The sequence below is a fragment of the Salarias fasciatus genome, chromosome 11, assembly GCF_902148845.1.
Source record: "Salarias fasciatus chromosome 11, fSalaFa1.1, whole genome shotgun sequence".
Taxonomy (NCBI): Eukaryota; Metazoa; Chordata; class Actinopteri; order Blenniiformes; family Blenniidae; genus Salarias; species Salarias fasciatus.
Genome location: NC_043755.1, coordinates 32,774,921 through 32,789,236, shown reverse-complemented (window position 1 = coordinate 32,789,236; position 14,316 = coordinate 32,774,921). Strand labels below are relative to the sequence as shown.

Genomic DNA, 14,316 nt, shown 5'->3' with positions numbered 1-14,316 from the left:
CTCAGCATTCAGATCCGAAACGCGCTCATGAAGACAAGGCTTCTTAAAGTAAGGTGGAACATGAGAACCTCTACAGACCGTAAACCAGCTGGGAGGTTTATATGTGCCAGGATCAGAATCGCCACTGTTCCTACGCTTTACCGAGTTGTCAGATTAGAAAGGAAATATCAGCATCATGACTCTAAAGTAATTTAACCTAAGTTCTGAGAATTCTAAACTGTAACTCGGCAGTGTTTGATGGAACAGAGAAGAAGTTCTCCGCTGCTCTGGGTTCCCTGGATGAGACGTGAGGAGCGACCGGTCTACCTGAGGCGTAGGGCAGGAAGCAGCTGGGGTTGAACTCCAGTTTCTTCATGAAGCGGATCTGCCCGTTGTCACGGAAACAGTAGAGGTTCCTCTCGCCCAGGACAAAGATGGAGGCGGAGGAGTGTGAGAAGGAGGGCACGGACAGGTCCAGGGCCTGTTCTCCCAGAACGAACGTCCAGTCGGGCTGCAGCAGGACACACACACACACACACCAGGCACACACTTCAATCCACAAAACTATCTGAAGCAGACCGAGATTGACCTGAACTCAGAGTCGATACTCCCACTGCGAAGAGGCAGAAACTGACAAACAGGTTTGAGCTTTACAGCGTTGGACACTTGGTTTGTGTGTGTTGGCCTCTCTTTTGTCTCGCTGTGGGGAACTGCGGACGCGTCTGGATCTCTTCGATGTTTACAATTGACCGGCTTAAAATAAATCCTTGAGAGTTCTGTGCCTGCAATCAAGTGTGGGACTCACCGTCAGCCTCTTGCCTCCGGTCTTGGAAGGTAAGTCTGGATCCTGCCGGCTCTCCGCCTCTGTAGCGACGGCCAGAGTCTCATACCTGAGAGTCAGAGACACACAACCATTAACAGAAACCACACGAATGCCCCGGGTGTCTGCGCAGAGGTGAAAAAGAAAAGAACCTGCTTGTTTCCCACTGGAATACCTATACTTTGGGACATTGTTGAACCGAACAGAGAGAATCGAGACACTGAAGTCAAATCAGTGCCTTCAGTTCATCTCCAGTGTGAATTAAAACACTGAAATGACTCAAAGATAATTTTCTAAGACTTCTGTTTAGGTTTTGAGTGAAAAATCAAAAAGAAAAAAAAAACTACTGATTCAGAGAGAGGATAATTAATTCTCAATTCATTCTGACCTTCTCAGTACCTGATAAAACAATCATATATATGTATAATTATGTATAATATTCACACTTTTCAGTCCACTGGAGCAGTATTCATGTAACTGAGAGACATAACATCTAATTCTTTACTTCCTTGAATCAGTAAGCCAAACCTGACTCCTGTGGAGGCCAGTAAGTAAATATCTTTCTCATGGATGTTTTTCCAGTCGTTTTTTTCCCATCAACAAAACTCAAATCAGACGTTCATCTTTGATCCTCTTCCCAAACTCTGGACAGTATCAGTTATCTGACCCATGGAGAGTCCAGCCTGTGGCGTAAACACGAGTCTCCTCGTTAACACTGCTGAAATCAGGTGGAGTGCTGCGGCAGACTCTGCCGGTATCTTCAGCTCCCGTCTGCTTTACGGATTCTGTCAGGTCGGTCAACAAACCGCCGACTTCTCCTCCCGAGGAGCCGCGGTCTATCGCGTTCAATCAGCGAGCCGCTGGCGTCGGGCGGAGGGCGAAGTGGCCTGACTGACCTGGGGTCAGTTGGTTTTGGCGTCTGCGCCATCAGCTGTGTTCCAGTAAGAGGCTGGCAGAGGGAGCAGCTTGGCGGGAATCTCACCTGTTCCTGTAACACCTGGGTGAACCCGGGGCTCTGAGCTCCGCCACGGACCAAACACTCAATAACTGCAGGTTTATCGGGTCCGCCGCGTCGCTGCTGAATCATACCAGCTCCTGGCTCGACGTCGGATTGATTTCAGAATTCTCTTAGTAGTTTTTAAATGTATTTACAGCCCAAACTCTCCTTCTTGCTCTCTCAGATTGGTAAACAGGAGTCGTGCTTTTTTTCCCCCCAAAGTGCTTCTGGGATAAAGCAGCTCCGGAGTGTTTACATGTTCTCCCAGTGTTCAAGGGTTTTCTTCAGGTTCTCCAGTTTTCTTCTCACAGTCCAAACACAAGTATTTGGGGTTAATTGTTGACTCTAAATTGCATGTGAATGCGGCAGGCGCTCGTCCTTCTTGTGTTTGCTCTGTGCTGTCCATGGTGAGGAGGAAGCAGCACACAAGAAGAACGGATGGATGGACGGATGGACGGATGGATGGATGTAGGATAGAACTTTAACATGTTCAAATAGATGGCAGTCATTACGATGCACACAGCTGCTCAGATTTTTGAGTCGTCTCTGTCATTCCCAATGCAGATCACACAAATGTTCCTTCGTTTTATTCCTTTCATTCTCTCCATAAAATGTTATTTTCCATAGATTTTACTGTAACAGTGAAGAGAAGTTCATTAAAGAACTTTGCTTTAAAACTGGAAGAAAGTGATGACCATACATAACCTGGAAGTGACGGTAATGCCTCATAACACTGCGTATAAAATATTAAAGGAAACGCTCTAAACTCTGCTTATTGTAATACAACTCAAGATTTATAGTTTTGAACTCATCCGTACAGTAGCGCAGCCCGCTGAGCCTCTGTGAGAAACAGCGGGTGGACTAATGAGCTTTATGGATGACTGCCAGCAGAGAAACCTTTTCATCGCACCGTGACCGTTTCCTGGGGAAGAAAATGGACTGAAAAATATATTTAACATGTCAGGGGCCTTTCAGCCTTCAGAGCGACACTGGATGGATCCGCCGGCCGCCTCCTGCACCACTGAGAGCTAGAATTCAGCCTAATAATACTGAAACAACACCATAAAATACCTGTATTCTTTCGCTGTGTTTTGATATTTCAATTCCACCCTTCACTTCCATGTTTTACTAATGATGGAATATGAGTCAGCATGAATGAATTAAAACCGCGCGTGTGGATGTCAGACTCTGGTGCGCTCACTTCCATCCATCAGAAGCTGGTTAGATGTTAGAGGAGGTGGGGGAAAAAAATTACACAAAGCTCTCTGTATGTATGGGAGAAAACTGAAAAACCGCAGTTAATGGATATTTCACCTGCAGGGGGGACGGATACACACAAGCACCAGTGATACAGGATTTCTTTTTTGTTGCTTCCAGAGAATTTGCAGTGTCGGTCTTCATGTGGAGTTTAGGACAGAAATGTTAAAGAAAACAATCATCTCATTTGTAAAAAAGGGTGGGAGGGGACAGCGCTGTGAAAACTCAACACACAAACACGCTCATTTACCCCAAACATCATACAAGCATCTGCACACACACACTGCATACCCCTGACAAACCCCCCCCCACACACACACCCTCAGTGTCATGGACAAACACAAACTAAAATCCGAAACTTGATACCTGCACATGCCGACACACACACACTCACACGGTAACTAAATGAAGCGCTCATTCATCACAGCGGGAGAAGGTACAGCAAGCTAAATAAACTGCGCGAGGCCGAACAGTTCGACCAGTCATATGATATTAAATGTGTAACAGTCGGCGAAGTCCCGACCCCGTCACCCGATACGCAATATACATAACAGTCTGCGAAGCCATAACACAGCAGCGCCAGGGCATGAAACAGGGTAAAGCGATCCTTTACAAGAGGGCTTCTGGATATCTCAGGGTATTCACAAAAAAGGTAAATACTGAGGGATTTTTCACAGCAACCAAAGCAAAAACAACAAAAAAATTTTTAAGCCACCCTGCACTACAAACTCCAGTAATTCAGCTGTTCTTTCTTTTTTATTTTTAATTACCTGAAATCCCACCTGATGACAATGACAGTTTTGTTTCAGCAGGTTATTTTAAGTCTAACCTGAACCGAAAGACTTGTGGAGTTCCCCAGGGCTCCGTCACAGGCCCACTTCTGTTGAACAAGCTTCCATTAGCTCAGTGCTATCATAACAGTGGGACTGACAAACAAATTTACATTAGTCTTCATTAGAGACTGTGAGGTTTAGTCCCAGCACAGAGTGAGTGTCCTGGGATTTATCGGACAACTGCCACTGAAATACAGCATTATGAGCTTCTAACACTGGTGGGGGGGGGGGTTCAAAACAATCTTCACACTGTGCATAACGTAGGAGAAACAGGGAGCTCATCCACATTTTGGCAATCATTTCTGTGATACTTGTTCTCGGGGGCCTGTTTCAGTGGAGCTGCCGTGCTCTCCCTGTGGGTGCGTGGGGTTTTCTCTGGGAAATTTTTTTTTTTTTCCCCCACAAACGGTCCAAAAACATGCATTTTGAGGTTAAACATTAATTACAGCGAATAAAAAATAATTTTGGGCCCATCATATATAATTTAAACCAGATACATTACACCGGCTGCACACTGCACAAGGAGACTTGCTGCTATTAGAAATGGCGTGTTGTTATTCTATAAAGGTCCTTTGTGTCTGCTGGGCTGTAATTTACTGCAGCGTTTGAAGCGCAGGGCCGTGTCCAGAGAGAGGAGTGAAGTCAGTGTTTCCACAGTGATATCTAGTCTGGAGAGGCTCTCCATACTGGAGGGGGGCACACAGATAACAAACAGCTGGGAGAGGAGACGACACACACACACACACACACTGCGAGCGTACACCCACACAGTCTGTCAGACTTCTAAGAGATGTGCGTCAGCCAGAGGGAAATGGGTCGTGTGTGTGTGTGTGTGTGTGTGTATATTAAAGTCAGGTACTTTCCGAGTGTGTGTGTGAGTGTGTTTGTGTGTCTGCAGTGAAGGGAGACACATGCTTGTAAGATGGCGCTAACTAACCAGCAGCAGCTGATTCTTCAGGACATCAGATAATCTATTACCTTCCCTCTGCTTCGGGCTACATATGAGTGTGTCCACATTTACGGGCATGTGTGTAATTAAACTGCAAACCTTCAGGCATTTGCATCAGATCCTTAGATTCCTGAAGTCTTACAAGTTGCCAGTTTCCTACACAGAGTGATTATTTTAAGGGACTGAATCAGCCAGCCGGCGTTTAAAAATAGGAAATGAATGTATTTATTTTTTTAAAAAATGGTCGTACTTGTAGCTCTCCAGCTGGCGGGCGGAGGACACCGTGAGGAAGGTGTCCGTCCTGGGATTGTAGACCAGAGGGCCCGGCAGCAGGAACCCCGGGAGAAACCTTCCGAAGGAGTAGCTGTCCTGCTCGAAGAACATCAGCATGCCGTCCATGGACTGGATGCACAGGGAGTGGTGACCTGAGGGGGCAGGAGGGCACAGCCGTCAGATATTCAGGGAGAAGAACGCATGAGGATTATTTATTCCACTGCTTTATTTGTTGTTCTTTATGATCTTTAATCATCTATAGTTGAATATTTGTGTTCTCAATAAAAAAAAGAAAATGTTTGAAACTTTGAATCAACATGTTGTGTTACTTATGAAACAGATTTACTCTTCACGCTGTCTAAAACCAGCGGTTTTAGCTTCTGCCTCCTCGAGCCACATTTTCTTCCTGCTTCCAGGTGGCCTTCCTTTGAACTGCACCATCAAGTGCTTGTAATTTAACACCAGCCTCTTCACCCGGAGTGGGTTTTGTAATCCGAGTTCCCTTTAAAGCTGCAGTTTCTCAAAAAACTGGACCAGAAGCTCAAAGTCTGAGTCGCACACGATCGCTTTAATCATGTTGACGCTGACGACGAATCCTGATTTCATTCACATGCGAGTCGTCAGAAGTAGCAGTTAATTAATCATTCATGACCCCCATTAGGAAAAAAGGAGAATATATAATTAAATGCAGTTTGGTGTTCTGCTTTTTGAATGCAATGCTCCTCAGTCTCTTTCTATCCAGACAAATACGGTCCTGTCATTTAATTGGATTACAGTTAAATGACCTTCAGAGGAGGAGGTCAGCTGATGGAGCCAACGAAACGAGGTTCATCTGATGTCCACAGGGACTTAAGAAAAAATGCTTTACAGACAAAAGATGCTTTTTTTTTTGAAGACGTCTATGTGAGAGCATTAGGAGAAGAGAGCATTACTGACATCTTTCAGGGTTTTTATGACGGTTCTCACTCTGGGAACTTATAAAACCTCACATTTAAACTCAAGCACCAACAATTCTGAGTGACTTTTGTGGCTTCTGTTTAATTTCAGCCACAATGTCATGTTGTGCTGCGAGGTGCATTTCTGCCTCTGGCTGAATCTGATATCTCCATTAACACCTCCACACACACACACACACATCTGGCTCCGAGTCGGTACGTGTACAAGAAATGTGTGTTTATTAGGAAATGTTTAATGTCGGGTATACTAAGCGCTGACGCACAAAACACACAGCAACGCACGTGGTCATAAAGCAGTGGGGTTGTGTGACCAGAGAACTATAATTAGGCCTCAATGCGCTATTAAAACTCACACTGCCATCAACTAGAGGTCAGAGAGACAGCCACCTACAGCGCAACACACACGCCCACACACTTAACATCTATCACCCAGGATTTAGACTGAAAAACCGCACACTCCTACACACCGGCTCTGTGTAAACAGGCGAGCGCGCGCAAGTGTGTGTGTGTGTGTCTTGTTCAGGGTGGCCGTTAACACACTGAAGGACAAGGTTGCTCAAACCATGAACACACCCAGTGTGTGAAACATAACATCTGATACTGACCGAACCAGGATTGTTTCATCAGGAATGTCTGCGTGAGCTGAACCGACACTCGGCCTCAAAATGTGCTTCAACAAAGGAAAGCCTTTTTTTGTTGTTTTTTTTTTTTAATGTCTTCTCGGACTAAAAGCATTGTGTGAAGTTGAAAAGTGGCAGAGATTAATGTCTGCTGTGTGACTGCCTGTGATGTGGAACATTTGTATAAATAGAAAAGCTCCAGTGGGTGCTGACAGTCGCTGCTCAGCACCGGGGCTGCGTACGGTCTGAAACCCCGGCAGATTGTTCTCATTATGACCGAATTTAGAGTAATCACATTAAAGCACGTGGAGTCAATACGTTCAGCCGTTTCATGCTTCCCAAAACTCCATTTCTGTTTTCTCTGCAATTTATACTAAACATGAGGTGTCTCAATATCCTTTTTTAAAATTAGAATTTTCTTCCCCTGGATTATTAAGCTAAAGATTTGTCTCTATTTGTCCCACCAGTGGTGAAATTTACATTGTTGTAAGACAGATGACTTATAAGCCAATTCAACAGAACACCAAATCTCACACTTCTTCTCAGAAAACGATCGTCACGCCGCAGCTGGAAAACCCCCGTACCGTCGCTGTGGGGAGAAGTGTTACGACCCCGGGACCGAGCGCCGGGCCGTGCACATGTAATTTCACATGGGCACGCCCAGGTGTAGCGTGTCAAAGGGCCCAGTGTGAGAGCGAGCGCCGCTGCTCAGACACAGTGGAGGAAACAGGGCTGTATTAGTGTCATTAATAAGACATGTTGAACAAGCACACGGCGCGGCCAACAAAGCACAGAGGCTGGCTGCGCACCACAGCGAACACACTTTCACTCCTCTGTGTGTGTGTGAGAGAGAGAGACAGAGAGAGAGAGAGAGAGAGAGAGAGAGAGAGAGAGAGAGATGATGAAAATGTCAGAGTGTGTGGAAGTGGAGGTGAATGTGTCCATGTAGTCTTCTGCAGTGCCAGCTCAGGTTTTCACATGTGTGTCCATACATGTGTCTGTGAGCGACCGCAAGTGTGTGTGTGTCCATGTGTCTGACCGAACCTTGAAAACACCAGTCCACACTCTGAGTGCGAGTGTGTGTGTGGCCTCAGTGTGACCCAAACCCAAAGGCAGCCCAGCTATTAGAGCTGTATTAGTACAGAGCTGCTATTACAGTGCCTACAGCACAGCTAAATGGCTGCTATTATAGACTCTCACACACACACACACACACACACACACACACACACACACACACACACACGTGTATGAGGAGAGAGAGCTTGAAAAAACACATCCATGCTCTCACACTCATACAGATACACACACCAGTCGAAGCATTTCGAATCTAAACACATACTTTGAGCGTCACACATCATATGGGAAGAAACTCCATCTGCAGAGAAAAACCCTCCGGGCTATCCGTGTGTGTGTGTGTGTGTGTGTGTGTGTGTGTGTGTGTGTGTGTGTGTGTGTGTGTGTGTGTGTGTGTGCATCAATCATCACGAGTGTGTCCACGTGTTTATGTTTGAGCCGGTCAACCAGAAGATTATCTCATTTTCTTGTACACCATGTGAAGAGAGTGAGGAAAGCTCCTCCATCAACTCGGCTGACTTGAGCAAGAATAATATGAAGGAAAAAAAAAAGAAACGGTAAAAACTTAAACTGAACATAACTCAATACTGAGATGTGATTGTACAACTGTTCTGACGGTAAACAGGCTCACTAGAAATACCAGGAAGAGTTCAAGTAAGGTATTCGGTGAAACTGAAGTGACCTAAAACTTCAAATATAGGACATGCTAATTAAACAGGAGGGAATCACAGAAACCTTGCGGCGCTGACCACTAATCACATGTTATCACAATATCTCTGGTTTGATAATGGGCTGAACGACTTTCAAGACCGCAGAGAGCAAGTTCAAGCTGAACATACAGCAGATTTCAAGGGGACCAGTGCAGATGGTTGGACCATCAGGACTGGAACCGGGTCCGAGGAGAAAACCCATGCAAGGACCGTATAAAACCAGCAAAACACAGAAAGGTCCTCAAGCTAAACCTTCTCGCTGTGAGGCAGGAGCGTTGACCTCTGAGCTAATCCCTAAACTAGATATCCAGTCAGTAGAAGTGATGGATGTGGTATGAACGAGTGTCGTTCTGTGGCATGATGAGCCCCATCGCCTCTTCTTCTGTTAGAAAAGCTGCAGAGGATTCTTTCATTAATCAAAACGAGTCAAAACAAAAGTAGTGTCTGTCCATCGTAACATGCTCTGTTTTGGTTTGATGTGGATAAGACCCTCCGTATCTACAGGCTCAAACCCTGCAGCTGACCTCTGACCTTCCCGGGAGGTGGGCAGAAAGGAATTCCCCCTTCAGGAGGCAACACAGAATGCCATTCATTCAGGAGTTCAAGGCGCAGGTTGAGTTCAGGTCAACTGCAGAGCCTGTGCTGCCACCTAGTGGCCAAACTGGAAACAGCCGCAGATAAGAAGACCGTGTACTTCAGTTTGTTTCCATCTTGTGTATTGAGACTATGAGGGGGGCTGTGCATACTTTTTTTGTTTTTGACCTTGTGAGGTTAAAAAGGATCAAATTCAGTTGACGACGCTCTCTGTCTTCGATGCTACTCTGTCCATCTTGGGGTCAATAGATCAAGTTGACCCCAGCTAGCCGTGGACCCAGGCCGGGTCCATGCTGGACGGGTCTTCAGTCCATCACAGGGCAAAAACCGAAGTCAACATAGGAAACCCACACACCGACACGGAGGGGCGAACTCCTGAGAGGACGGCCCATCAGTCCAGACTGGAACCAGGGAACCGTGCTCACCGCTGCACCGTGGCTTCTAGTTCATTTCACAGCTTTTACTTTTATGATTGAAACGTAGCATCATCAGCGCAGCGTCAAAAAGAAAAAAGTGACAGTCCTGCAGGAGGGAATGAACCATTTCTGGTTGGGCTTTATTGTCCATGAGGGGTGTCTGAAGATGAGCCCTGCACACACACTCGTGAGAGTCGGGTTCGGTCACGGCCTCGACTGCAGGAACACACGTCCGAATGGCCTCAGGCATGGAGACCGGTGTGCAGTAACCTCCGTCACAAGAGACTCCAAACATCCAGGAGTTCGTGTGTGTGTGTGTGTGTGTGTGTGTGTGTGTGTGTGTGTGTGTGTGTGTGTGTGATTTTGGGACAAAGACTGTTTATCCTCGTGTGCAATTTTGCAGTGTGTGTGTGTGTGTGCGAGCTCACTTGACATCTCCAAGACTGCGCGGTTCTACTGCGAAACACGTGGAAGCGCAGTCACACTCGTGGGTCGGTGGTATGAAGCACACACACACAAACGCACACACACGTGCGCCCAGAACCGGCCAAGGCATTGCTTCCAATGAGTCGGCACAGTTCGTTCTATCAGTCAGAGAGAGACCGGACACACAAACACAAACACACACACACAAACACGCACACGTGCACGCGCACACGCACGCACGCTGAGGGTCTCTGAACATGGAATGAATGACAGGTTCATCTTGCCAGGCCACAGTGTCTGGCAAAGTTCTCACTTCACACACACACCTTGACAATACAGCCTTTATTTGGAAATGCCATTTTCTTTCCTTTGAAGGGGGTTCCCCATGTGCGAGTGTGTGTGTGCGAGTGTGAGTGTGTGTGTGCGAGTGTGTGTGTGTTTTTCTTGGATACTAGCGACCTGAGGGCTTTCCCCTACTTGGTTTTTCCAAAAGCCCAACTGACTAAAGAGAGAGAGCAGCTCCGTGACCTCTCTCCGTTTCCCGCTCTCCCTCTTCTCGCAGACATTTATAACTTCATATATTTGACCAATGCTGCCAATCACTACGTCTGCCAAGAGACGTGCACAGATGTTCTTACACACACATACACACAGTTATGTTTCTACACGGCTGTGAGAACAATCTTTTATAAAAATGCGTATCTGAAGGAATGAAAACCGTCCTCGGTTCCAGGATTTAAAACCAAACCGACTCTCATGAAGACAGATGAAGAAAAGCTGACGAAGACTGGCACAATCATAAATCGCCAGTCACTGATCCGAGCAGACACGAGCTGTTCGTTTCTATAAATGACATACATATGTGTGCGTGTGTGTGTGTGAGAGAAAAGTGTTTCGCTGTGATTCTTCTGCTGTCTCATATCTTTTGTCTTCTGTCTGACCCGGCTCTGTAAATGAACATTGAAACGAGGTCTTGACTAACACAGGCGCTGCTCGTTCGGCCTGGAATGGATGAAGCTGATTGGTAAATGCTGCCGATCGGCGGCGGATGACTTCCACGACCTGCAGGGGTCACGGCGCTGCTCTACCTGCGACTCCTCCGAAGGTGCCGTACGTCATGTTGCAGGCCGTTCGCTGCAGGTTGTGCTCGTACACCAGCTTCAGCTGGTACTGGTCGCCGTGCTCCACATTCCCCGCCGTGCCTGGAACACACAGGTCGGGTGAGAACAGGTCGAACCGCTGCAGCGTGAGCGATGAGTGAGTGTGTAGACGTTCATTACCAGACACGGAGTAGACGGACAGCTTCCTGGGGTGGAGGACGGCTAAATGAAGAAGCTCCGAACACCTGAAAAGACAGAAAACCTCAACTTTACGATGCTGTTAAACCAAGCGGAAGTTCAAATATAACTTGTAAGTTGTGTGAGGACGGCTACAGAACTTGTAAAGGTAGAGTTTCTCTCAAGGTTTGAAGCGGCCAGATGCTTCCTGTCGCTGCGGTCGAATCCACGTTCTCAGCTACAGGGTGGAATCCGCTCCTATTTTAACTCATACTTCAAAAATAATTACTCCTGCAGCTGTTGGATTATTTTTCTTCTTTAAACATGGGTTACGGTTGAGGTGTAGGTGACGTTTCCAGTGAAGTTGATCCTAGATTTTCACTTATTGACATTACCACAAAACCACCGAGCAGGAATGCACCCGCTTCTCTGGACGGGGGAACAAACGCCGCGCCGCCGACTGCAAAACCGCCGTTTTTAATGTTTGTTGAGAGAACAACAAGAAGGCAGCAAAAAGTCTGGAATCCCACAGGTTTTCTCTCGTCCCCTGGAAAACCGCACTCATCAGCAGCTGAAACGGGAACCTTTCGCCGCCTGGCCACCTCGGCCGGCCCCGGCCGTGGAGCCGCTCGGCCAAAATGCCCACCAGGCCCCGAAAAATGCTGCGCGGAGGAAACCGCCGGTAACTAAACACGACGTCTCCCAAACAGACTGATGTACTTGGATCCCGCTCCCAGTGTGATGATGTGGGAGCCCTTCGGGGAGGAGGACCGCGGCCTTTCCCAGAAACCCCGCTTGCCGGGAGGTTCGTGTGCAGCCGCGGCAGCGACGCATGAGGCATTAGTTTCCAGATTAATGGTAAAGCAAGGCAGCAATTTCCTGAGTGAGACAATGGATATTTCAAGGTGTTTACGTCCTAATAATTGCACGCTTTGCTGCATATTTCCAGCACATGTATATTTAAAAGTGGGACAGGGAGTTCATGAATCCTTGTTCATTTATTCACCAGATGAGGAGACGAGGCACAGCGTCTCCACGTCCCCGTCGCCATGAGGGACAAGCAGGACTTTCCTGCTTGTCGAGTCTGCCAAAAGGAGAATCTTGGAAATTTGGACCAGAAAACAGGAGAAAAAAACTCGACATAAACTACATGGAAGTGCTCCATAAAGAAAATCAGTCCGTGGCTCTACAATGTGCAGTTAACAGAAACGCCTCCGGTCCAATACGTAGGTTGATCAATCTGCTGTGATATCTCACTTTTCAGATGATAAAATGCAGCTAAATGTGCCTCATAAATGAGAAAATAAGCATATTTGCAGACACTCGCACAAAACACGACATCCAAAGTAGTAAAATCAACAATATTGTCTCTGAACAGTTTCCGGTAAAAGGTGGTCAAACTGTAAAGGATGAAGAAAAAAACATCACAAATCAAATTACTAATCACCGCATAAACTAGAAAAGAGGATAACCGCCACCCAGCAAAAGAAAGACGGAGGCAGACTGAACAAATCAGAAGAAAAGGTGGACATCTGAAGACGTGGCTGAGGACAGAGTGGAAGCTGTCCAGAAGACGTCACCAAACCAGAACGAGACGCTAAAATCTGACGTGACGGAGAAACAAAACAACCGCACTGATGCAGGGAGGGCAGAGCAGAAGTGAAATACTTCTAATAATTCAGAGTGAGCAGTGTGAAACTTGACTCTCGGTTCTGCACAGATATGCTAGACTTGGAGTCGTCCTAGTCCAAAAAGGTTCATTGGTCTTCCAAGTTATAATCCAAAACAAAAGTTCTTTTCCAAAGACCAACAACACAACAACATCACGTGACACTCTGAAGAAGACAGCTGACAGCTGCCGAAACCGTCAGGTAAATAACAAAATACCTCCCTGGTCTTTGGAAAAGAACTTTTGTTTTGGATTTTACACTTGGAGTCTTCAGGAGAAATTATGATTTTAGCCCATGTACTAAAGCAGTTACCTCCTGAGAGGTGTTCAAAGAGAAATGACTCAGTATTCATCGCTAAAATCCAGGACTGTAGGATGTAGGATCATTTTCATCTCATCCTGCATGATTCCTCTTCTCCACTCAGTCTTAATCTCATTCGCTCCAAAACAAGTCGGGACATTCGTGGAAACGCTTTGACCTTGACCTTGACGTGGGGCCGGTTTTAACTTTCCGTTCAGCCACAGCTGAGCAGCATGAGGACTCTGGTTTCCAACCCAGCGGTTCTCCTGATGCTACCAGCAGGACCGTGTTCGGGCTGCCGGGTTCCTGATAGATGAAGCTAAATCAGCAGCGAGGAGAAAGACTCCAGACGCTCTGGGTTTGGGGTTACAGCGCACCGCGGAGGGGAAAGCTGTATGTTAATGTGGTGGTAAGTCACAGCTGGGACGGGTTTTCTGTGAATGAAAAAGCAGCGCCGTCAGTTATGAATGGGTGTTTCTGCCTGGAGGTTTGGAGCGGGCTTTATTACAGGCCATACGATGAACGCTTATAACTGGCAGAAGGTCGCGACACGAGGCTGCAGGAGGAACTACGATCCATGACGGCATTGAACATGTGGATCAGAGAGGAGACCGACCGGCCTGTACGCCACTCTTCCACCGTGACAGCTCTGAGCGGCAGCTTTTAAAGAAGTTCAACGACAAACAACAACTGGACTGCTCTCAAGTCAGCATGTCAGAACCTTCTGACAGCGAGTGCCTCAATAACACAGCTCCTCTGAGTTCCCAGACCCCCACACCGCTTCCGAGGCCCTTCAACACTGTCTTTCCAAAAAGTTTAAAATTGTGTATTAAGCAAAAAAAAAAAAAAAAAAAAAGAGAGTGAACCTGAAAAGGCTGTGCCTTAAAGAGAACTGCTGTGTTTTCCAGCTGATTGTTTTGTTTCAAGGGTTGACTACATATTTCCAGTCTTCCTGCTCTGCTCAGCGTCACTCGCAGCAGCTTTTAGTGTTTTCATTTCATGTATTTCACAGGGACATCAGTCAACAGAACAAACTGTAAATGAGCCGGTGAAAGACCCAAATGGACTGTTTTCCTTCTGCTGTCCATCTCTGTACATTTATTCACGAACTATTCACGATATATATCCATTAATTTAACACTGCCTCGTGGAGTTCATGAGC

The 14,316-nt window shown here is 46.7% G+C and overlaps 1 protein-coding gene across 2 annotated transcripts in view; it reads right to left on the bottom strand.

Annotated features, from left to right (window-relative positions):
* bbs9 (Bardet-Biedl syndrome 9) overlaps positions 1-14,316 on the bottom strand; it is a 160,471-nt gene that overhangs the window by 141,489 nt on the left and 4,666 nt on the right. For both annotated transcript variants that reach the window (XM_030102972.1, XM_030102973.1), the window contains exons 4-8: positions 11,188-11,252; positions 10,996-11,109; positions 5,086-5,260; positions 785-869; positions 307-490 (exon numbers count right to left, since the gene is read on the bottom strand). In XM_030102972.1, coding sequence (XP_029958832.1) covers positions 307-490; positions 785-869; positions 5,086-5,260; positions 10,996-11,109; positions 11,188-11,252 — 623 coding nt within the window. The remainder of the gene's footprint in view (positions 1-306; positions 491-784; positions 870-5,085; positions 5,261-10,995; positions 11,110-11,187; positions 11,253-14,316) is intronic.